This window comes from Anser anser (genome assembly GCF_964211835.1).
Source record: "Anser anser genome assembly, chromosome: 22".
NCBI lineage: Eukaryota > Metazoa > Chordata > Aves > Anseriformes > Anatidae > Anser > Anser anser.
In genome coordinates, this window is record NC_139743.1 from 2,504,118 (window position 1) to 2,526,261 (window position 22,144).

The window sequence follows — 22,144 nt, forward strand, 5'->3', positions numbered from 1 at the left end:
TGCAGCATTGGCGTTTAGCTCCAATTGCCTGTGAAATGCTTCTGCTGCTGTTAATGAAATGAGGAACATCAGATGTGTCCTGACACCCTCCCCCCAAAAGCCACCCCGCGGCCACCTGGATTCAGGCGCAGGTCCCTTGCTGCGCCCTCCAGCACCGCTCACCTTGCACGTCCCGGTCAGGCCTCCTGGTACTGCTGCAGCTTCACCAGTTCCCAGCAAAGCCCAGGAAAATGCCTTTTTAGGCACTGCACCACCCTTTCCCATGTCTCTGGAAATGCTGTCCAGGAAAACCAGCCTTCACCACTTGGTCCTTGGGCCAGAGTGGGAGCAAACCCTAAATTGTACAGCGCTGTCCTCTCTGCTGGTGCAGGTGCTGAGCTGCACCCCGTGCGCAGGGCTGCTCGCTTACTGCAGGAGCAGAGCTGCTGGTGGCTCTCGCCAGCCACTGCCCCCCGCTGCCTGCCTCCCACCTCCTCTGCGGATGTCACCTGGGCCGTAGCATCCACTTCTCCGTGTAGCTCTTGTGGTTAGGGCACTCTGAAAAACAACAAATGACTTTGCAAAAAAGTTGTCCTGTTTCAGTGACATTTTCTTCCACTCCTGCAAAGACCATGCTGCCAGGCATGAGCCTGGCAATCATTTGTCAAAAGGCTATTCAAAGGAGATTAAAAACAAGCCAGTCTGGAGGAGATACCCTCTTACACCATGAGCCAGGCTTGTGTTCATTACATCTAGTAACACTTTAGAGCACTTTCTGCAGAGACGTCTTAACTGCCCCCTCCAGGCCCGCAGAACGTTGCGCTGCTGATAATTAAACCATGAAATACAGTGGGACTGTGGAAGAGCTCGTCTGCCCGGCCACAGCAGCACTGGTTATTTACGACCACTGCACATTTTTATTAGCGAGGATGGGGACAGAAACTGGGGAAGTTTTCCTATTTCTCTAGTAAAATCTTATTTTCAAAGCACCGCTGATATAAATTTAATCTCATTACAGCAGTTACATAATCACACGCCCTCATAAAGATGAATAAAGTAAACAAGAGCTGCAGATGGAAGAGGCTGATCAGGTCACCTCCTCATTCCCTGCTAGTATATGATTATCCCCAACAGGATATTCCACTAACACTTTGTCTTCATTGCTGCTGTCAAGCACTTTCACCAAAGACTGCAGAAACCGCTTTCCTGCGACGCATACCCACAAGGGGAAAAAATAATTGTTTTAATCAGTGCATCGGTGAGGTCCTTGGAAACATTTGTATTTGCTCTCCTATTATGATTTTTGTATTACCTGCTTAATTCATGCTCGGAGGCCAGGGCTGGTGCTGCCGGGGCTCCCGGGCTCCCAGCAGTGCCCTGGCAGTGGGGAGGGCTGTGGGACGGGGGCGTTGCTGCCAGCGAGCGCCTCTGCCCCGACGCACTGGGTCTGGGCCAGTCACCCTCGGGGTGCAATGCTTCAGCCATCTCCCTGCCGTGCTGGATGCTGACCTGCCAGAGCGCGCAGCCACGGCCACCCATCGGCACGTAACTTCTGCATCCACCTCTCTTTGGGTTGAGTTATTTACCTAAGGAGACATTTATGGGTTCATAATTAGCAAGACAATGCAGCAGCAAGGCGTTTATGATAGCCTGGTTCACCGTGCGGAGCAAAGCTATCAGGATCTGCAATGACCCATGACAGTGATTAAATTAGTGAAATGCCTAGCGGCTCCCAGCTCAAGCCTTGCAAGGAAAACCAGCCTCCAGCCATGGCCAGGGGGTGATGCCATTGCAGTCATGCTTTGCACGGCAGAGACGCCGTGCCAGTGCCGGTCGCCTCACGTCCCTCAGCAGTGACAGTGGACGTGCAACTCGGGGCGTGTGGGGCTCCGTGATGGGCGCCCTCCGGCTGCCACCGGGGCACCCGGTGACACGGGGCTGGTTTGAAGGCTCTGAAGCTCTCCAGCACCACTTGACCATGTCTGGGGGCCATGGTCAGGGAGCCACAACCCTCTGGGCTCTGTGGATGCCAGCTTGCTCCCCGAACTAAACTAACGGCCTCGCAGAGACAACAGATCCCTCCGTGCTTGGTATCCTTCAAAAACCTATTAGCCTTTATGGGAAGCTGTCTCCATATAAGCAAGAAATGGCCCTGTGCTCTGCAGTTTACAAAGTACTGCTTTGCCATCGCCTCGTTTGTAACTACCTGCCTGCTCCTGCTCTGCTGCCCTGGGCTCAGCCACTGCGGTCGTCCCCGTTCCGGCTACAGCACGCACCCGGCTCCTGGCTCCGGAGGTCTCGGAGCCCCGGCCACCCCCTGCAGCATCTCACCAGCCGAAACCCACGGCACAGGCTCTGCTGAAGCTGGTGCTGCTGCAGGAATAACGCAGGTGTGGGCTCCAGTTACGTTGCTGGTAGGAGCAGATCAGTGTGATGGGGAGGATGCAGAACGTTGCTCATCCCACTGCGCTGTGCACAGCACTGGAGCCTCATGCATATGCCCCTGCCCCACGGGTTCCCCTGCTGGTCACCACCAGCTTAAAGAGCTTCCTGCTGGCCTGACAAATGTACCTACTGGTGTGGCTGTCTGAGGAAAAAGCCCTCATTCAATTCAGAAAGCTGGAAAATTCATTTCAGAAGCTGCCGTGACACACAGGAGTGGGGACCGAGGCCCCACTGGCAGTGGCTGCCTCAGACATCCCTCGTCCCCAGGGGCTGTGTGGCTCCCCTGGCAGTGCTGCCCAGCCCAGGTCGATGCCGTGCTCACTGCAGATGAGCCTGGCTGCTGCAGGATGCTTCCGAGAAGTGTCTGCTGCTGGGGAAAGTCTCCTTTCCCATGGCTGGTGTCTCCTGACAGACAACCTGGTTGCATTTCTGCAACTGCATGGAGCCAGCGGAGCTGATGCATGCTTAAAAACAAGTAAAAACAAATAAAAATGCAGGTTATGCTGTCAGCAGGCAGAGCAGGGGACTGTATGGCACAGCACCACCAGCTGAGCCGAATAGGGCAGGCTGCAAGCAGGACCTGCAGGGAGACTTCGCACCTGTCCAGTACAAGTTTGGCATTACATGGTTAAAACCTAATAGTCAGCAGCCCAACCCAGCGGTGGGGTAGGAAAAAATAATCAAATACTGAAAAAGACTGGAAGCACCAACACCGCTCTGCCTGGCCCAGCAATGCTCCCCATGGCCCCGCAGCACCACGTGCGTGGCTGTGCCCCCCGGCACCACCCTGGTGGGGGCCGCAGGGCGCTGCGGGGCCGCTCAGACGCTGCTGGCTCTGAGGCAGCAGCTACAGGCACGGGGAGCTGGGCTGAGCCCTCGGAAACTCTGGATGCCAAGTGCTTCGATTCTCAGAAAAGCAATTACTGTGCAGCAGATTACAGAGCTAATAAAATCCCATTATACCATTTCAGAAAGTAAATCTGATCTGGATACTGCCAATTTATATCAGACATCCCACAAAAAGTCCCGTAAGAGCCCCCGACGCGCAGACCGTGTGTGCGCGCGCGTAATACAAGGCCATAATAGATCACACTAATTAGATATCCGATAACAGGAGGGCTGATAGGAACTACATTAAAATCTCTTTAAGATGAAGACATAAAACCCAAGGGAGAAGATTCAGAGTTAATGATGCTGCTGTGGAGGCTGTGGTTCAGCAGTCCTTGCCCTGGACCCTACTGTCCCACTTCGCCCCGGATCCTGCTCCACTGCTCAGCCCCTCAGCCGGATCCTGGCCAGCGCTGCTGTGCCCCGCGCCTGCCGGCCGCAGGTGCTGGTGGCTGGAGGAAGCGTGGTGGCAGCGGGGCTCTGCACGCTCCCCAGCACCGCGGCGCAGGGCACGGTCCCCAGCGCCGCTGCGGCACTGCCCGTGATTTTTATTATCCAGATTCAATAACAGCAAACAGCTCCGAGCTGTCTGCGCTCCCCGGGAGGTGACTTACCATCCACTAACAGAGCTGAGAAATCAAATTAGCCCCAGCTTTGCACTCTCTCTTTCCCTGACACCACTATTGGCAGCCAAGGGGGAGTTCATCAGGGCCGTGCACTAATTCTTATCTCGTTTAAGTGACTCCACGCTGCCATCTGATGCAATTTGCTCCGTGCCACAGCCAAGGGCTCTGATCCCTGCCTGTCTACTTCACCATGGCTCCCAGTACAGGGAAGCTTCTGGGGAAGCTGGGCTGCTGTGCTGTCTGCGAGCACTTTAAGGCTTTGGGGAAAGCCTGTCCCCAGCCTTGCCCAGCACTGAGCGTTTGTTCTTTGCTCCTCTCCTGCATTTACAGCTTCTCCCCGCGCTGCTCAGTGCAGCTCCAGAGCTCTCACTTCCTTACTGCTCGAGCCCACCCTGCACCAGAGCAGCTCTGGCTGTACCCCCATGCAAATGCTGTTCTAAGGGGTTTGTTAGCTGGGGACTGGTCAAACCTGCACACAAAGCCGTCGAGGTGGATGCTAACTTATTGGCCCAACAAGAATCAGTTGCTACCTGCACAGTGCCTGCAGGCATCTGTGGCAGTGTGCTCATGAGGTTTTCCTTGGAAAACCTCGCTCTGCTGTCACCCAGCACACCAGCAGGGTATGGGCAGCGTTGTCCCAACCACGCTGCAATGTCAGCATCCAGACACTGCCCCTCCCAGAAATGGGAGCCCTCCCCGCAGAGCTGTGCCTGGGCAGGGGGCTGGGGGAGCCGGGGGCTCGGGCGCTGCGCATTCGCCCAGCACCAGCGTGACAGCCCATGGGGTGGGTGGCCTCCTCCTTCCTCCTCCCTGCCTGAAACTTGATGCAGCAAGGCAGGCTGATTGCAAGATTAATTACGCATTTTCAAAAACCTGACGGCTGGGGGAAAGCAAGCAAAAAGTGCTGCCTGCTTCCCTGATTAGGTTCACTTATCTGCAGAGGAGAGCGGAGAGCTCAGGCTGGGGAAGGCAGCCGGGAGACCTGCGGCACCACAGCTATGGTGCTGGCGGCTCTCACGGCGCTTCTGTCCCTGCTGCCTCTTGCGTCGATGCTGCAGGACACAGGTAAGGACATCACGGGGAAGTCTGGCAGGGTAGGGGAGAAGGAGCTATTTTCTGGTAGCTAAAGGCATGTTGGTGTACCTTAATAAAAAAACTAGCAGCTCTCTATAGCATGCAAACACTAGTTAATTAATTAATTAATTAATTAATTAATTTTTAAAAAGAGAGATTAGTATCATTGAAAATTTGCATACCTGGGAGAAGACCAGCCATGGGTAACCTCTTGGAAAGATCTTTGAGGCACTGCACACTTGAGCAGGTGCTGGTGGCACAGGCTGCGAGGAGAGGGAGGTAACAGCGTATTTTAACCCAGATCCAAATGTTGGGCTCGTTGGTGTGAAGCTTCAAAGAACTTTGGAAGTGTTCAGAGTGAGTCCTGAGGAACAAGTAAGAGAGAAAACAGAAACAGAACGATCTCCTGTCCATTTGCCTGCAGCTCCCAGTTTGGGACCTGTTGCCCAAGCCCTTCACATGATAAATGTATTTCTTTGATAATGTTTCATTACTTGTAATGTGGAATGGGATTTTGGGGATGACAGCACGCTGAAATGATGCTGTGGCTGTGCTCTGTAATCTTAGCTCCGCACAGTGGAAAAATAACTGCCGAAATACTAATAAGCAGATCTTATTTTCTCTTGTTTAACCTTTTTTGAGAAACAGTAAAAAAATAAATCACTGTGCTGTTTTGCACCAACACACGTGAAAGTTCTCAGCAGGTTTATAACTCGGGTAAGGCTTTGGGCAGCGAGCTCGTCTCTTCCACCAGGGACTTGTCCCTTTCTGAGCCCAGAGCCTTGCCCGAGGACTGGCAGGGGAGGAGCAGGAGGAAGGAGCCCTCGCAGCCGGGGAGCAGCCAAGCCGGAGGGCTGCACGCGGCCGCACAGTGCCAGCGCTCGCGTTCCCCTCCCTTCCTCAATGGCAGCTCACAGAAAGTGAAAACCCACAGCAGAGGTGGCCAGCGCCTTCCTTACGAAGTCCGGTGACAGGTGAGGCTGGACAGCTGAAGTCCTTTATTCCTCCCCAGGAACAATCCCCTGCACCCTGGACTCGGCGTGGTCACCTTGCTTTAGCACTGCACGCGGGGCCGTGCCAGAGCGGGTGCTGCGAGGCAGTTCTCACCCCCACAGCTGCACCAGGCCCTGACCTGGCCACAGGGGGTGGCATTTTTGGCCGATGTTCTTTACGCTGAAAAGTCAAAGCAAGCCCATAGAGGGTGAAGACACGGGCCATGCAAGTGAATTCAGGAGCATGTGTTGATTTTGTCTTATTTCAGCTGAGAGGGGAAAAAGCTAGGACAATACGTTTGTACTTAAAAAAATTAATCCTACAATTGGGTATTTTTTGAATAATAGTTCACAGCTGATACTGATTGCATTGCAATGTTTCAACGCTTGGCCACAGAATATTGCAAGCCAACAGATACTTGGCTGGAGGCTTTCTGACATTTTAGTTTGTCAATTTTTGAGATATTTCATTTCACACCACTCACCAAAGACTAGAATTATCTTTAGCTTAGGAGAAAGGACAGAAAACGGTGAACATGTCCCACTTACCTGCAGCGTGGCAGGCGAAGCCACAGAGAAGCACAGATTTGGGCCAGGCAGACCCTTGGAGCCAGCACGTGTGCGAGATGGGTTTGTGGGGCAGCTGCTGGGAAGACCAGTATGCCTGGTGTGAACCCAGCCATGTCCTCTCCCTCCAAAGCGAGTTTTCCCAGACACTGAGCTCGGCAGCAAGGATCTGAAGGCAAGTGTTGCGAGCCAGCTGCAACCAGCTGCAGTGCTTGAGGCCACTTGGCCCTAGCCACTGGTGCAATTACAGCAGTGCCTGTTTTCCTCCCATCGCCCTAATTGCTGTGTCTCGCCCCCCCCTCCCTATCTCCTCCCTTGGCTAGCACGTGGCTGGATGAGGGTTGTGAGCTCCACCAGCTCTGAGGCATTATAGATCCCATGCAAAGTTGGAGGGGTCAAGGCTAATGTTTTTTTTTCAGTCGCAAAGAAAGATTAAAGTTTCCTTCCAGGCAGCTTTTCCCCAAGTTCCTGCAGATCTATTCCAATTAGTGCCTTCTGTGACATGCAGAGCAGGCTCGGGTGCTCCAGATCAAAGCTGCAACTGCGGTTCTGCCACCTGGCCCGCCTGCAGCCTCAGCAGCAGCCTTGCAGCGAGGACTGGGGTGCCGACAGCAATTTGCAATGCGATTAGTGCTCCCAGCATCAGCAGAGGGATTGTTTCTGCAGGAAACAAATGTCGAGATAACAATAAGACCACTTATTTAAAAGTGTTGCTCCGCATGCTAAAGCAAGTTCTGTCCTAGCTGAAGATACCAAAGTGACCGCGCGGAGCCGCAGCCGTAATGCCCATGCCCTGCAGAGTGGCGCTGGGCCAGCACTACATGCACTCGTGCACACAGCAGTCCTGCTTGTCCTTCTCCAGCTTCAGCTCGTACAGACCACACAGCTATAAACACAGCCTGCTGCCCATCGGCAGGCTCCTCCTGTAGCTGCTGCTAAGGGGCTGATTTCGGTGTTATTTATATCACGCATCCCACCAGAAAGGGGAGCGTCTCCCTCGTGCAAGTCACCACAAACCCCACAGTGCTGCCCTGGCCTCACGCTGCAGGCTTTGGCCTCTGAGTGAAGCAGGGCCAGCAGGGCAGGAGGAGAGCTATGGGGCAGGGGTGCCAGGTCCCTTCCTGGGACGGCACGCGGTGCTCAGCCACAAAGGCGCAGAGGCACGGCTATCCCAGCTGGCGGCGGGGCCCTCGCTCATTGCTAATCACATATGCCCTGCTAACTGGGCTGAAAGGAAAGTCTCGGCCTGCACCTCCTCCTTTTGTGGGCGACGAGCAGATGGGTGGGTAGCAGGGAGCATCCAGCTGCCACGTGCGCTGCGAGAGGACGAAATCTGAATACGGAGAAGGATGCGCTGTCAGATACCCGGGCTCCTCAGCCTTCACACAGCGCCATTCAGAGCCACAAATGATGGAGGAGTGGTACAGACCTTCCCAGCATTGCGTGAATGCATTGGAGCAGCAAAGATGGGATAAGGAACAGATATTTGACCAATAGCCAAAAAACCCAGCTGTCCTGCCGTCACTTTCCAAGAGAGGCTCTGGCTACGGCAACGTTGGCCAGCAGCGCTTGGAAGTGTTTGCTCCGTACAAAGCACTTGGGGGCCTGGATCCAAAGCCTGGTGGCACAGCCCCCAGGATTAACATGGGTAACTTCTTTTTCTCATGTAGACAGATTTTAGTCTTTTTCATTACCTAGTACATGAATTTAGCATTTTGATTCATCTTTAACCTCAGCCTTCACCTTCATAGTAAAGAAGCAATGCTTCTCAAAATAGTAAGAGTTGGAAAACGTATCTCAGGGCACTGGCTCCCTTGCAGCTTCCCACAGTGGCTGCCTATCTGTCCTGACATTGCTCCTGGAGAAGAGGCAGATGGCAGCCTTCAGGTGGTACCCAGCTACCCAAAACCCAAGAAGTGTCCAGGGGAAAGTCACAGAGCGATCCATGTAGTTAGCAGAAGACCTGAATAAAACAGTAGACGAGGTTTCAAGAATGCCGGCATTCTTGTTTCCCAGCAAGATGCTCTTAACTTTGGCTGGAAAATGCAATCCCAAATAGTAATCCAGGTACATCATTCAACAGCATCTTGCATTTTGAGGCACACCCCATGGAGATTTTAGGGCACTGCCTGGATGTGAGCAGCCCCTGGCACAGTGTGGAGGGGATGGCAGGGCCCCGCGTCCTGCATCCAGCCTGCCCTCGCGTCCTTTCCTGCAGTAAGGGGAGGCAGCGCGGCCCCAGGTCCTCCCCAGGGCTGGCCACAGGCGCTGCTTCCCTGGAGCTTCCTTTGCCCATCCCCGGGGGATTTGGGGCGGCAGGTCAGGGAGCAAGGACAATTCTGCGACAGCACCTTTCCCTGCCCTGGCAGGTACCCCGAGGGCAAGCTGGGTGCCAGACTCCGATGCGCCGGCCCTGCTCCGCCTGTCCGACTCGCTGCTGGCTCACTACAGGAAGGGCACCCGGCCTGTGCGGGACTGGCGCACCACCACCACCGTGGCCATCGATGTCATGGTGTACGCCATCCTCAGCGTGGTGAGTCCACCGCTCCCACTGCTCCGCTGCTGGGCCAGCTGGGGGCGGGGGGGGGGGTCACCCTGTGACAACCGTGTGTCCTCTTATTCCTACAGGATGAGAAAAACCAGGTGCTGACCACCTACATCTGGTACAGACAGGTGAGCCGTGAGCCGAGGAGACCTTTGCCAACTCCCCCTCCCTTGGGGCCCTGGCTGCCACTCCCGAGGCTGGAGCACCCGTGGTGACTGGGCTATCTGCCTCCCAGCAGGACCCGATTGTCCTGGAGGAGCTCATGTGGGAAGGCAGGCTGTTGGCACCCAGCCCTGATGTTTGCCTACCTTAGCATCCCAGTTTCTAGCCCTGGAGAAAAGTCCTGGTGTGGTGGCTCCTTTGAAAACTGGAGCCAGCTCCCTTGGATGCAGGAATGCAAGAAAGGCACGGAGCACTGAACTCAGCACAAAAGAAAATCTCCGTTGCGTTCACACAGTTTGCCCCTTCCTTCCCCTCTTTTCCCTAATGCAGCTTCCTTGTCTGCTCAGCTGCCCGCTCACCTCTGTGGTTTCAGTTCCCTGTGAGTGCCCAGTCATCAGTCAATGAATTCACCCTCAAACGAAGCCCGCAAACCACAAAATACCTGGACACGGGCAGAACCAGACAGTTTCAGGAAGGGTCAGGACAGGCATTTCTGTGCTCACGGGAGATGCTGTTGGGGACAGTGCTGTCTCGCTGTGACAGCCAGCACCCTTGGAAGGTAAAGGCATCTCCATGTGACTGTGCCTGAGTGATCGCACCCCAGCTTAGCGCAGAGAGGTTATCTCCTGTGATAACAAGACCTCTGCAGGGCAGGAATCAAGAGCCTAAAGACACAGCTTTTATGCTTCTTGCTTCTCACTGCTGGGTGGCTGTGATAGCTGAGGAAATGGGCTTTCCTGCCTCTCAGACACGGGCTTTAGTACATTTCCACGGCATGCTGCTAGCATCAGGTTTGGATTTTGGTGGGACTAGGACTGACCTCACCTCCAAGTTCCCTTCTGCTTTGTCCCTGCAGCACTGGACAGATGAGTTCCTCCAGTGGGACCCGGCGTGCTTTGACAACATCACACAGATATCGCTCCCTGCGGAGAGCATCTGGGTGCCCGACATCCTCATCAACGAGTTGTGAGTGCAGTGCAGCTCTCCGAACCCCATCGCAGGGGACCCCAAAAGAGAGCAGGGTGGTTAAGCCACCCTCTCGCACCGTGAGCACGCGTGCTGTGCCTCGGTCTGTATTCCCCACACAGAACTGGCAGTGCCCCCGTATCCGGTGAGCTGCAGATGGGGAAACGGCTTGGCAGTTGGGACATTTCCAATGCTGGCTAACCACAAACATTTGTAATTACCCACACTGTGCTGGGGGGTGGAATCCAGATATTTGGAGAAAGGCTTTGTTAAGAAGGCACAATGCAAGGGCAGCTGCAGAGCTGCCAGCCCTTCCTGCAAAGCCAGCCATTGTCCTTCCCCGCCCCCACTTCTGCTGGGATTTAAGTTGTTCCCACCATCTCGTGCTGCAGAGACCTCTGCGAAGCAAAGCCACAAATGGTCCTTGGGCTGCACTGGGAGAGGGCAGCAGCACGGGGTATACAGCAACGACACAGGGCAGCTGCGCCGACACGGGGGTGGCTTGCTTGTGTCCTGGCCCTCCCCACCCAGCCTCCCCTTATTCCCAAAAAAGCAGGTTGGCAGAGCAGCAAGGTAAGGTCCCAGTTCTCACGCTGGGCAGTCCCCATCCCAAACGCAGCTGGCCGGGAGGAGCCCACTCCGCTCACGGTGCTCCCCGAAGCGCTCCCTACCCTTGCTCTCTGTCCCTGTGCCCTCCAGCGTGGACGTTGGGAAGTCCCCTGATGTCCCCTACGTCTACGTCCGCCACCACGGAGAGGTGCAGAACCTCAAGCCCATCCAGGTGGTGACTGCCTGCAGCCTGGATATCTACAATTTCCCCTTCGACGTCCAGAACTGCTCGCTCACCTTCACCAGCTGGCTGCACAACAGTGAGTGCCGGCCCCGGGGGGCTCGGGGCGGGCCGGCTCCGTGCAGGGGACGCGTCCCCCTCTAGGTGGCCCCAGCGGCTCGGGAATGCGCCGTGGCCGGGCACGGGCACGGGCACGGGCACCCGGCAGCTCCGTCCCCGCTTCTTCCAGTCCGCGACATCAACCTCTCGCTCTGGAGGACCCCGGAGCTGGTGAAATTCGACAGGAGCATCTTCATGAACCAGGGCGAGTGGGAGCTGCTCTACGTGCTCAGCCACTTCCAGGAGTTCAGCGTCAAGAGCAGCGACAGCTACGCCGAGATGAAATTCTACGTAAGGGCCCTCGCCTCCCCGCGGGACCGGGAGCCCCACGCCACCCTGTGTCCTGCTTTGGCCTCTGATCTTCTCAAGGATGAGGCCAAAGCAGGGCAGGGCTTTGCCCCCCAGTCTCCTTACTTCATAAATGAGCCGCTCCCCTGCTTCTGTGCTGTTGCATCCCCTGCCACTGGCACCTCTCCTGGTGCTGAGGGCCCTTCCGAGGGTCCTGTCGGTGCAGCCCACCATCCTCACCTGCTTTAGAGGAGACCCACACCAGCTCAAGCTCTCCTTTCAAGCAGGACTCTTGCCTTCACCAAATCTTTCCTGTCTTTCCTTGTGTCCTGGCAGGTAGTTATCAGGAGGCGTCCCCTCTTCTATACTGTCAGCCTGCTGCTCCCCAGTATCTTCCTGATGGTGATGGACATTGTGGGCTTCTACCTACCCCCCAACAGTGGCGAGAGGGTCTCTTTCAAGATCACACTGCTACTGGGCTACTCAGTTTTCCTAATCATTGTATCTGACACGCTTCCGGCTACGGCTGTTGGCACCCCACTGATAGGTACAGCAGCGATACCAGTCCCAGCTGGCAACGGGGCAAGAGCTCTTCACACAGCTTACGCGGTGGGAGCCTAGCACTCACCTCCCTCACTGCCACTGAGCCAGGACAGTGCCCAACAACCATGGGCTAAAGCCCATCCCTCTGGGACCAGGATGCTAAGGAATCAGGGGGGAGGCGGTTCAGCTCCAGCACAGAAACATTACCAGGACTAGAGGAGCAAGAAGGGGGAGGTACAAAACTGGGGGCTGTAAGAGGAGCTCAGGACTTGCGGTGTCGAGATGACAGTCACACATGGCTGAGAGCTGCACTGGAGCTCTAGGTCTGGCCCAGGGGCATGTAAGGGCCCCATTGGAGTGGCACAGGGAACAGAAAAGGCATCCTGCTGACTGGATGGGGTGGTCAACAAAGCAGCTGCAACAGCAGTCACGGGCCGGGAGCAGCAGGAACTGCAGCTCTGTGCAGAGACCTGAGGCTGCGAGAGAGGTGGGCAGGGGGAATTCCCTCAGGACCTACCTGCTCTGTGCATCAACCTAAAAACTGTGCCGGCCATTGCAGGCCACTCACCTTGCTGGCATCTCCACAGGCATCTATTTTGTGGTGTGCATGGCACTGCTTGTCATCAGCCTCACGGAGACCATCCTCGTTGTGCGCCTGATACACAATCAAGACCTGCAGCCCCACGTTCCCAACTGGGTGAAGCACTTGCTGCTGGAACGTGCTGCTGTCCTGCTCTGCATCAGGGACAGGAAGAAATTCAGCCAAAGCAGGGCACAGAGCTCAGACATCTCCAGGCATGTGGAGAACAACGACAGCACAGGTAAGGGCTGGAGAGAGAGCTCCTGCGGGAGGAGAAGGGGACCGGGCCTCACACAGCTCTAAGCCCAGATCTAGTCTAATGGCATATTATCAGAACTACCAAAATGTTCACCTTTCCAATTAGCTCTCACCTCTATGAGAGCTCTGAGCAGCAGCAGCAGACACCCCACACTCACCTCTCAGGAGCCCCTCCCCCCCCCACTCTGTGTCATGCCCAGAGAAGTGACGATGCCCAGCTCAGGTGTGCCCAGCACTGCTGGCATCTTCAGCCCTGGAGCAAGACTGGCAGAAAACTGAATTTTCCAAACTGGGCCTGTTCTAGAGCATGGTCCCCTGTCCTGGCACAGTAAATATCAGCCAAGCAGGAGCCTTGTCTCCTTCCAAGCCAAGCACAACCCTTTTACTTTCCATGCTTCTTCACAAGCCAGTGCTCCATGAGCAGCATTGCCAGCAGCCTGGGGAGTGGAGAGCAAGGTTGTGACTCACTGTGGCTCATGCATGGCAATACGGATGTCCAGATCACACACACAAATCCCAGCTCTGTGTCTAAACAGATTTTTCTCGCTTACCTCTCTTGATTCTGCAGCCAAGCTGAACCACTATGGCTGTGAGGACCCCCGGGAGCGCGAGGTGGCAGGGGGCACGAGGCCCACTCCTGCCTTTGGCACTCTGGCAGAGGGCTCTCCACTCACGCACAGCATCCTGCACGAGATCACCACCATTCGCCAGTTCCTCGAGAAGCGTGATGAGTTTCGCGACGTTGCCCGCGAGTGGCTGCAGGTGGGCTACGTGTTGGATGTCCTGCTCTTCCGGGCGTACCTGGCGGCCGTCCTGGCCTACACCATCACGCTGGGCGCTCTCTGGTCGGTGTGGCAGTACGCCTGAGCTGCCCCTCGGGGCAGGCGAGGTGGAGACCTCGGCTGCCGCGGTGCTCCCCGGCTCGGACCCACCCGCGCTTTCTGACGGCGGAGATCCGCGCCGGTGCGACCGTCCCCCCCGGCAGCTCCGGAGCAGCAGCAGCCGAGGGCTGAGGCACGAGCGAGCACGGCTCTCACCGTCCCCGCCCCGCCGCCCCCCGGCAGCCCCTCGAGCCCCTCGAGCCGGGGCCGGGTCGCGGCGCCGCCCCCTCCCCGCCGGCCCCGCTCCGCCGCGGCTTCAGCACCGCGGACAGCGGCGCCCGCCCCGGCGGCGGCGGCGGCTCCCGCCCGGGCTCCCCCCGGGCCTCCCGGCCCCGCTCCGCTGAGAAGGGCCCGGGGCTCCGAGCGCGCCCTGCCCGGCGGGCGCTCACCTGGAGCCCCGGGGGCAGGCGGGCACCGGGGGGGCCTCTCCTCCTTGAGCCCTTCCCCAGGCGTTTGCCTGCTGCCCCCCGGCTCCTTCCCAGCCCCCCTCCCCTCGCCTCACGCTGCCTGCCGAGGGGCACAGCTTCACCGGCTCCATCCGCCCTGCACAACGCACCGGGGGCCACGCGCCCGTTCCTCGTTCTCCGTTACTGCTTCACGAGAGCCAGCTGCTCGCCCGGCTCTGCACGTTTCTTTCGGCCCCCACCCGAGTGTTTTGCATGCTTGACCGGCAGAGCCCCCCCACATTCCTGCCCAGCAGTACAGAAACTGGGGGAGAACTAGCGGAGCGGGGACAGTGAGCCCAAACAGCAATGCAAACGGGACCGTCTCCATAGGAATGCAGTGCTGGAAGAGACCAACAGGGTTACCCATCCTGGTCCTCCGCTACTGCAGGCTTCCACAGCTGCCATAAATAAATATACTCCCTCTGTGCACCTCTGCCAGGGCAGAAGCATAAAGCTGCCGTCTAACAGGAGAGAAAAGCTCCTCCTGTATCTGAGAGCAGCAGGACTGTGATTTGAGCCAAAATTGTAAGGAGACGACCTGCCCAACATGGTACCTACGCTTGTTTCAAAGTTGGGAGCATCTGGCAGTTGTGACAACCACTGAGAGAAAAAGCAATACTGACGGCATTTTCAGGGTGGTTCCTGGCCTGACCACGCTTGGCTGAGACCCCTTGCGGGTGGGGGTGTGCACTTCACACTGGAACTTACCTGCGCACCCAGTGCAGGCACCATCCTCAGGAAGGCTGGAGATGAAGGGAGGCCCCATCCTGTTTGCTCTGGTAGCTCCTCTGAACAGCAGGGATAGAGACTGCAGGCAGCAGGGAAGACAGAGATATCACGGTGTCCGGCTCTCCTATGCCTGCTCCCAAGCCCACCAACCACGATCCAAAGGCCTGACACCCTCCCAAGCCTTCACCTGCAGGAAAACTCCCTGCTGAGTGACAGGAGGGCTGCAGGACGGGTGGCGCGGGCTCCTGGCAGCGCTGGCCCGCGCTAATGTGCTGATGGTCTGTAAGTGGCTGTCTATTGATGAGGTGTCCAGTTAAAGAGTTCGTGAGACACTAAATCAGCCCATTGATCCTACTGAGATCGATGGTGCTACAGACCTGATCAGTGCAGCGGGCAATTAACACCCTCTGGAATGAGCCGCCTTCATGTAACATCAAACGCTCCAACAGACAAATCCAATGGGCCCACTGAACCAGGCGCGCGGTGCCTCCTGCCCGCACGAGACCTGGGTTGAGGTCGGCAGGGCCACCACATCGCCTTCCTCAGCCTCACCGTGCCCCGCGGAGCCGCGCGGAGCCCCGCCATCCCACGGCTCACCTGTGCTGCCACAGCTCCCAGCTGGTGGCTGGATCCCAGAGGCCATCCAGGCGCAGCACAGGAGCTCCATTTTCCAGCCATCCCAGCCCTGTGATGTGGTCCTGCGTGTGACCTAACCCTGTGCAGAGCTGCTAACCCTCACCTGCTCCACAGGTCCCCCGTGGGAAAGGAGTCTGCCAGAGCTGGAGGAAGCATCTAGGTTTTTTCCCTTACAGATAGTGCTTTTCCCTCACACTGCTTTGGGAAGTGCTGCATGCAGGAAAAGTTACAGGCATCTCTCTGAAATAAGCCTGGATTTTCCTCTTAAAGAAAAAAAAAATCAATAAATCTGAATCTAATCTACTAATAAAGGTTTAATGAGGACATAATGTTGATGGAACAGAACATTGTTGCAGCATAATCACTCCCAGCTGCTGTGTGAATGTGCAGACAAAGGCCCAGTCCTATGACAATTTCCCCGTTATAATAACTCCTTTGTATGAGGCCAAATGCTGCAGCAGAATCTTATCCCTCCCTTTTGCAAGGGACAGTGCAGACAGCAGGTCACTGGAAGCAGGTCACCTCAACCAGAGGTGCCCAAAACCTCCCTGGGACGAGCTGTGCTGGGAGGGAGCTCTCAGGGGCTGTTGCCCGAGCCTGGGCTTGGACATCACCTCTGACGCCTCCATGTGCCAAAAGCCACCCCCACGTCACCCAGGATGGCTGTGTCCTGCAGCAGCACGATGCAGAGCAAGGAGCATGGGATGGGACATGGCTGTCCTGGGGGAGCTGGAGACCCGTGTCCAGTGGGGACTTCAGGGCAGGCACGTGGCTCCCCCGTCCCCAGGGCATGGTAAGAGCCCACACTCGACACCAGAGCCCGGCAGCCTGGTGCATTTCATCCATCACCTAAAAAATAAACGTTCCATCAAGTGACTCTGCACCATAACTTGCACACGATGAGTGTGTGACCCCATCCTGGTCCCAGCACATGCCTGGCTCCCTGAGGGCGGGAGGGAGACGCTCACGGCCCCCGCCCGGCTGCATGCCGCGTGCTGTACAGTTTGCAGCAACATAAAAGGAGTGCAGACTTTGCTGTTAATGTAGTCAGTAAATAAATAAAGGAGGGCTTAAGCTTAGTGTACAGCAATCAGTTTAGAACTACAGGATAATTAACACAGCGGGGGGCCAGACTACTCTACAGTCAGGTTTAAATGAACGAGTTCACTTTCATTGAGGCAAACTCGCTCAGCTCCCTGGGGAGCTGCGCATGCAGCAGCAGCGCCCGCGCTGGCAGCAGCAAGCAGGGCCAGAGGGGTGCACCCCATGCACCCCACGCACCCTGCACCAGGACGGAGTGGGGGATCAGCGTGGCTGCCACAAATCCTCCCCTTGCCACTGAGGCATCTGCAGCTTTCCCGGCAGCACCCAGGCATCCCTGCAGGGAGCCTGCGCCCAGCTCTCCACCTGTGCACCGCACCCCTTCCTGGGGTAGGCAGGAGCCGGGTGTGAACGATCCCACCAAGGCACAGCCAGCCTCACTGCAGGGTGGGAAACAGCACCCCTTCTGCCTTCAGAAGCCAAATCACAGAGCCGTACATGCCTCTGCTTCTCTCCTTAAACAAAAAAATAAAGGACAGCAGCAAATCACCCTGTCAAGCACCACACAGTGCATGATAAAATGGTCTCCAGGGATGCCAAAGGACTTTAAAACAGGAGGCACGTTTAATTTCTGGCACCATAAGCACCCTCTTCTATGCCAAAGCACGAAGGAACTCCTGCATAAATAAGAACCAGGCTTTTTAGGAGCTCGTGGCTCTTAATGAAAAAGAAATTCTGCAGACCCATGACCGCACACCTTGATTTTCCATGGAAAAGCATCTTCCAGGCTGCACAGCCTCACAAAAACACCAGCTCCTATTTGCTGTGCTGGACCCCCAGCACTGGGATTTTCTCCCCATCCCAGGGCCATTGGCATCCCTGTGTCCCTGGAGATGTCCCACAAGTGGGGATGAGAGCGGGCCACGAATTCTTCTATGCTCACAGTTGCCAGCCCCCCCCCCCTCCCTGAGGTGGTGCCTGGGCCAGGAGGTGCGCAGGGACGGACCCCCCCCATGCAAGGGCTCCTCAGCTCCTGCCCCATCCACCCCTGCCCTGCTGAGACCTGCTGGCACAATGGCATCGGTCAGCAGGAGCCTGCTGGTGAGTGGGGTTTTAAGGATGGGACCCGTGCTGCAGGAGCGCCGAGCCAGTTCCCCAATACCATCGGCACAGCACGTGCCCTGGTCTGGAGGGGGCTGCTGTCACTGCATCCTCCTGATCCTCCTCTTCCTCCTCCCAGCAGGATGGCGTTTGAGCAGAGAACAGCAACAGGAGACGACAGGCCGAGACAACTGAATTAACTTTATTGTTTCTTCTAACTGCAGATTCAAGGTATACAACTGAACATTGCTATTTTCCTTATGAGACTTATAAATAAAAATACAAAAAATGTCCACTACAAAAAAATCTACTGTTAGTAGGATGTAAAAAATATTCTCTTTGCTATAGAAGGCACGAACTTCACTTAGTGACACATGGAGAGAAAAAAACCTGCAGCAGTATATTCTTTTTTTCTTCTTTTTTTTTCTTTTTTCTTTTTTTTCCTCTGTCAGAAACACTGAAGTTTTACAAAGAAATGCATCTGAATCTACACAGAATGAAGGCAGATGCGGAGAGCTGCAACTAGAAGACACCACAACTCGGGACTTTTTTAAATTCATTTTTCAGGAAATTTTAGCTAACTGCATCTGTGGCTAGAGAACAGATAGGACTCGCAAGCAGTACTGCAAAGAAACAAACAGCGAGGAAACAGAAACAGAGTTGTACAAAAAATAGTAACCAATACTCTGAAGAAACAAAAACAAAAAATTGGGCACCTTCTAAAATGAGGCTACCAGGAGGTGCTGAGGTAGACGGAACTATAACATCAATTAATTCAAAACACTAGTTTTAATACAGAGCAATCAGACTGGCACTTGGGCTGTCACGACATAAAAGACAAGCAATGAAAGAAAGCCTTAGTTTGCTTGGTCCAGCAGGGCAGTTGGTCCTCAGTGCTATAATATACATATATATACTTATATATATATGGATAGGTGTCATGGAGCTTTACCATGGCTTCGTAGCCTTAGAAGATCATGCATACGTAACACTATGTGGAACAAATACTAGGATGCACACCCAAACACTGGTACTGGGCGTGGGAGAGGCGCAGTGCTGCAGCTGCTGCCTCCTGGGCGCGGGGCAGGGAGCGCTGCGCTCCCCGGCTCCCCGGGAGGAGAGCGGCTCCAGCGCAGGGGGACCCCCACGTTGTCGTCTTGCCTGATGACTTGTCACTGGACAGAGCTCTCCAGTGACTTGTCTCACTCCTTTTGGGAACTAACAGGAACCAAAACTCACGCTTTGCACCGTGCTGAGCTCTGAAGCCAACTATGCCAACGTCTACGTTAAGGGAGGAAGGGGGACGACGAGAGGGGAGGGAACATTAAAGCAAAAAAAGCCACATGAGCTCAGCTGAGTGCTCAGCAGTACCATGACACCCATGGCCGGCAGTACCAATTCACTGCAAAAAGGTACCACGTACTTGTGAGAAATTGCAGCAACTGTTTATGTGAAAGAACTGTTTTTTTTTTTTAGTTTTTTTTTTTTTTTTTTTTTTAGGCACAAAGATTAAACAAGCCATTCTCCTAAATTACATCCTGGATTGTACTAAATCAGCATCTGCCCTGCTTCTCCTCCTCATCGTGGAGCAGCAAAGGTGTCACCAGTTGCAAGCGCCAGTGCATGTGCGTGGAGCCGTGCGGACACGGGGCCTTCCTGCCCGGGCGCAGGAGGCGACGCTCCCGGGGTGGGATCTCCACAGGGTGAGATGTGTCTGCCCAGCTCCCCACACGGCACCAGGGGTGGTCAGTGACACCCCTGGCACGGGTTGGAAGCAGCACTGCTTGGGTGCTCCCGCACAGCCCCCCCGGCCCCCCACGAGCACGGGGATGCTGCAGCGCGGGTGCTGCCACCCCACACCGCCCCGGGCCACACAGCGCCATGGCACAGCCAGAGGCGCTCACGCCACAGAAGGTAGGGAGACATCCCAGGGACAAATGAGGATTACAAAACTATCACGGGTTGTGGGTAGCAGCTGCACCCCTGCTGAAGGACAGGGGCGCAGGAGAAGCGGGGTCAGCTGCAAAATGCCCCAAATCTCACGGCATCAACGTCAGCTCTGAGCCCCGCGGCGCTGCTGGTGCACCCCACTTGCCCAGGCGATGCCCTGCGTGGCTGCGGGCCGGCGGCTTTCACATTATGAATGACACTCAACTGCTCTAGTCACATATTCAAGTTTAACGCTTCCCTTCCCAAAGCACTAACTCGGTGCTAGGCCATGACCTACCCCGCTCTGCTGTTGCACGATGGCATCTTCCCCAGTTTAAGGCCTTCATGTTTTCCCAACAGTGAGGGGGCAGGGGTGGGCCGGGTACAGCAGTACAGACAGCCCTGCTCTCTTCCCTTTACTCCCATCTAAGAAACCGTTCCCTAACTCTTCCCCCCCCTCCCCCCATTTAATACAAACGCAGCTAAATTACAAAAAAAATACACAATTGCAAGTAAAGCATGAGATGAAAACTGAAATGACATCACAAAGCAAACACAAATATTGCAAACTGTGCTTCTGTCACTGCAAAATCAGAACACAACAAAAACGAACACAAGAGGTAGCTTTCTGAATCGGTGAGCCAGGCTCCATCAGGCCACTCAAAAAATACCAGTTTTGGTAACGATAATGCACACGAGGTGGCTGACACAGACCCAGCGCACGATCCCCTCCACGGCTGCCCTGGCAGCTCTGCCACCACACCGAGCACGCAGCCTGTCCGCCACACGTCACCAGCCCCTGACATGGCCTTTACCTGGCCCCGTCATTTAAAACAACGCCCCCCACCCCCCAAATCAATAAAAGCTCATGAGGTCACAAAAAAACGAGGTAATTTCAAGTAAAATGTGCTAAACACAGAAATAGTCAAAAAATTTTAAAAACAAACGAAAAGCAAAAAAAAAAACACACAGCAAAGCCATCTGTTACTGTCCGCTCCTCCACAGACTCCAGGAGTTGAGGGCTGGGCAAAAAAAGCATTGGCACGTTCCAAGCACCCGAAATACAAAGAAAAAGAGAGTCTCCCCGTGGGAACAGAGCTCCACACCCCCCACCCAGCACCGCCGCAGTGCCCGCTGCCTGGGGCTCTGGTGGCGCGGTCAGCTCGCCCAGGAACCGGCAGCATCCCGGGGGTCATCCTGGCACACGGGGAAGGGATGAGCTGCAGCTCCCCTCAGGGACAGGGACAAGCACGCAGCCGCTGGAGTCCCTGGCTTCATCTTCCCGCTGAAGGCTTCGTCTTCCCCCCGAAAAAGAAGAAAAGGAAAAACAAATGCATAGAAAGGTCTTTGGTCAGGAGGAGGGTTGTGGTCTCCTGCAGCACCCACAGCTGGCGTCTATGCCCTGGACAAGGCAGGTGCACGCCGGGCTGCAGCAGCAGTGTTTACTGGGGGGGACAAGCACTGGCACCAGCCCACGCTTGGCCCCCACCCCGCTGCCCCAGAACCTTCCTCTGGGCTCATGCCCTGCAGAGCAGCGGCCGTGCAGGGCATTGCCCGCATGGGTGCTTCACTGGCTGTGGGTTGAGGCTGGTGCCCTCCCTGCGATGCAGCAGCTGGGGGTGCAGGAAAGCTGCTGAAAGTGGGGCTCAGCCCGTGGGGCACCGCCCTGCAGGGGAGGGCAGCACGCATGCCTACCTCGGGGTGCAGAGGGCGGACACTGCCTTGGGCAGGCGGGTCCGCAGCAGCTCCTCTGGAGGGGGTTACTGGTGATGATAGAGGGGGAAAAAAAATTAAAGCCATCCCAAATCACTGGTCGTATCCAAAATTTGGGGGCGAGGCGCGAACCGCACCATTCATCCACAACTGTCCTGGTACCGCCTCCAGCAGGGCAGGCTGGCTGCCGGCTCGCAGTAGCCATGGGCAGCAGGGGCAGGAGCGGATCTGATTCAGGGCTGAAGGGGACACGTGCCCCTCACCCTGCACCCACAAGCCCTGGTAAGGAGGGGTGGGGAAGGGGAAGGGGCCACGGGTGTGGAAGGGCAGCTCGCACACCCCTGTCTGTCCCAGCACTGCTGTGTGCCCCCCACCGCCCCCACGCACCGGCGAGCACAGCAAGTGCCGCGTGCCAGCGTCTTCCCAGCCGCAAACCCAGCAAGAGGATCCTTCTAGCAACAGCAACAAACGAAAAACGGAAACAAAAGGCCATGGACGATGCATTTTTTTTTGCCCAGTCCTCCGCAACTCAGCCCCGCGTTCCCTCCATGTCCCTCAGACATAGCAGAGGTAGAGATAGGTCTTCTCTATCCTCCAGTCGGTGGGGATCTCCTCCGGCTTGTGGCCTTTCATGTGCTTCTGCATGGCGGAGAGGCTGGGGCAGTACTCCAGGCAGATGGTGCACTGGTACGGGGAAGCGCCGTTGTGGGTCCTAAGGTGTTTGATCATGGCTGAGTAATCCCGGGAGCGCTGGTGGCACAGCTTGCACTCAAAGGGCTTCTCACCTGCAGGACACGGGGAGCAGAGGGACGGTGTCAGCAGCAGCCGGGACAGGGTGGCCGCTGAGCCCCATTTGGGTAACGCGT

At 56.1% G+C, this 22,144-nt stretch overlaps 2 protein-coding genes across 4 annotated transcripts in view; one reads left to right on the plus strand and one right to left on the minus strand.

Moving 5' to 3' along the window:
- Positions 1–176: 176 nt before the first annotated feature.
- Positions 177–20,042, plus strand: HTR3A (5-hydroxytryptamine receptor 3A). The gene is made up of 9 exons (XM_083808284.1): positions 177–5,003; positions 8,941–9,104; positions 9,200–9,244; positions 10,135–10,244; positions 10,944–11,113; positions 11,264–11,424; positions 11,758–11,968; positions 12,552–12,785; positions 13,371–20,042. The coding sequence occupies exons 1-9, from the start codon at positions 4,937–4,939 to the stop codon at positions 13,667–13,669; spliced, it is 1,461 nt and encodes a 486-aa protein (XP_083664410.1). The 5' UTR covers positions 177–4,936; the 3' UTR covers positions 13,670–20,042.
- ZBTB16 (zinc finger and BTB domain containing 16) overlaps positions 17,817–22,144 on the minus strand; it is a 113,026-nt gene continuing 108,698 nt past the window's right edge. For all 3 annotated transcript variants that reach the window (XM_083808276.1, XM_083808274.1, XM_083808275.1), the window contains exon 7: positions 17,817–22,063. In XM_083808276.1, coding sequence (XP_083664402.1) covers positions 21,834–22,063 — 230 coding nt within the window. In that variant the 3' untranslated portion in view covers positions 17,817–21,833. The remainder of the gene's footprint in view (positions 22,064–22,144) is intronic.

Coding starts and splice junctions, on each gene's coding strand:
- HTR3A (XM_083808284.1), top strand. CDS start 4,937: ATGGTGCTGGCGGCTCTCACGGCGCTTCTGTCCCTGCTGCCTCTTGCG. Junction 5,004..8,940: donor GTCGATGCTGCAGGACACAG/GTAAGGACATCA, acceptor CTGCCCTGGCAG/GTACCCCGAGGGCAAGCTGG. Junction 11,114..11,263: donor CACCAGCTGGCTGCACAACA/GTGAGTGCCGGC, acceptor CGCTTCTTCCAG/TCCGCGACATCAACCTCTCG.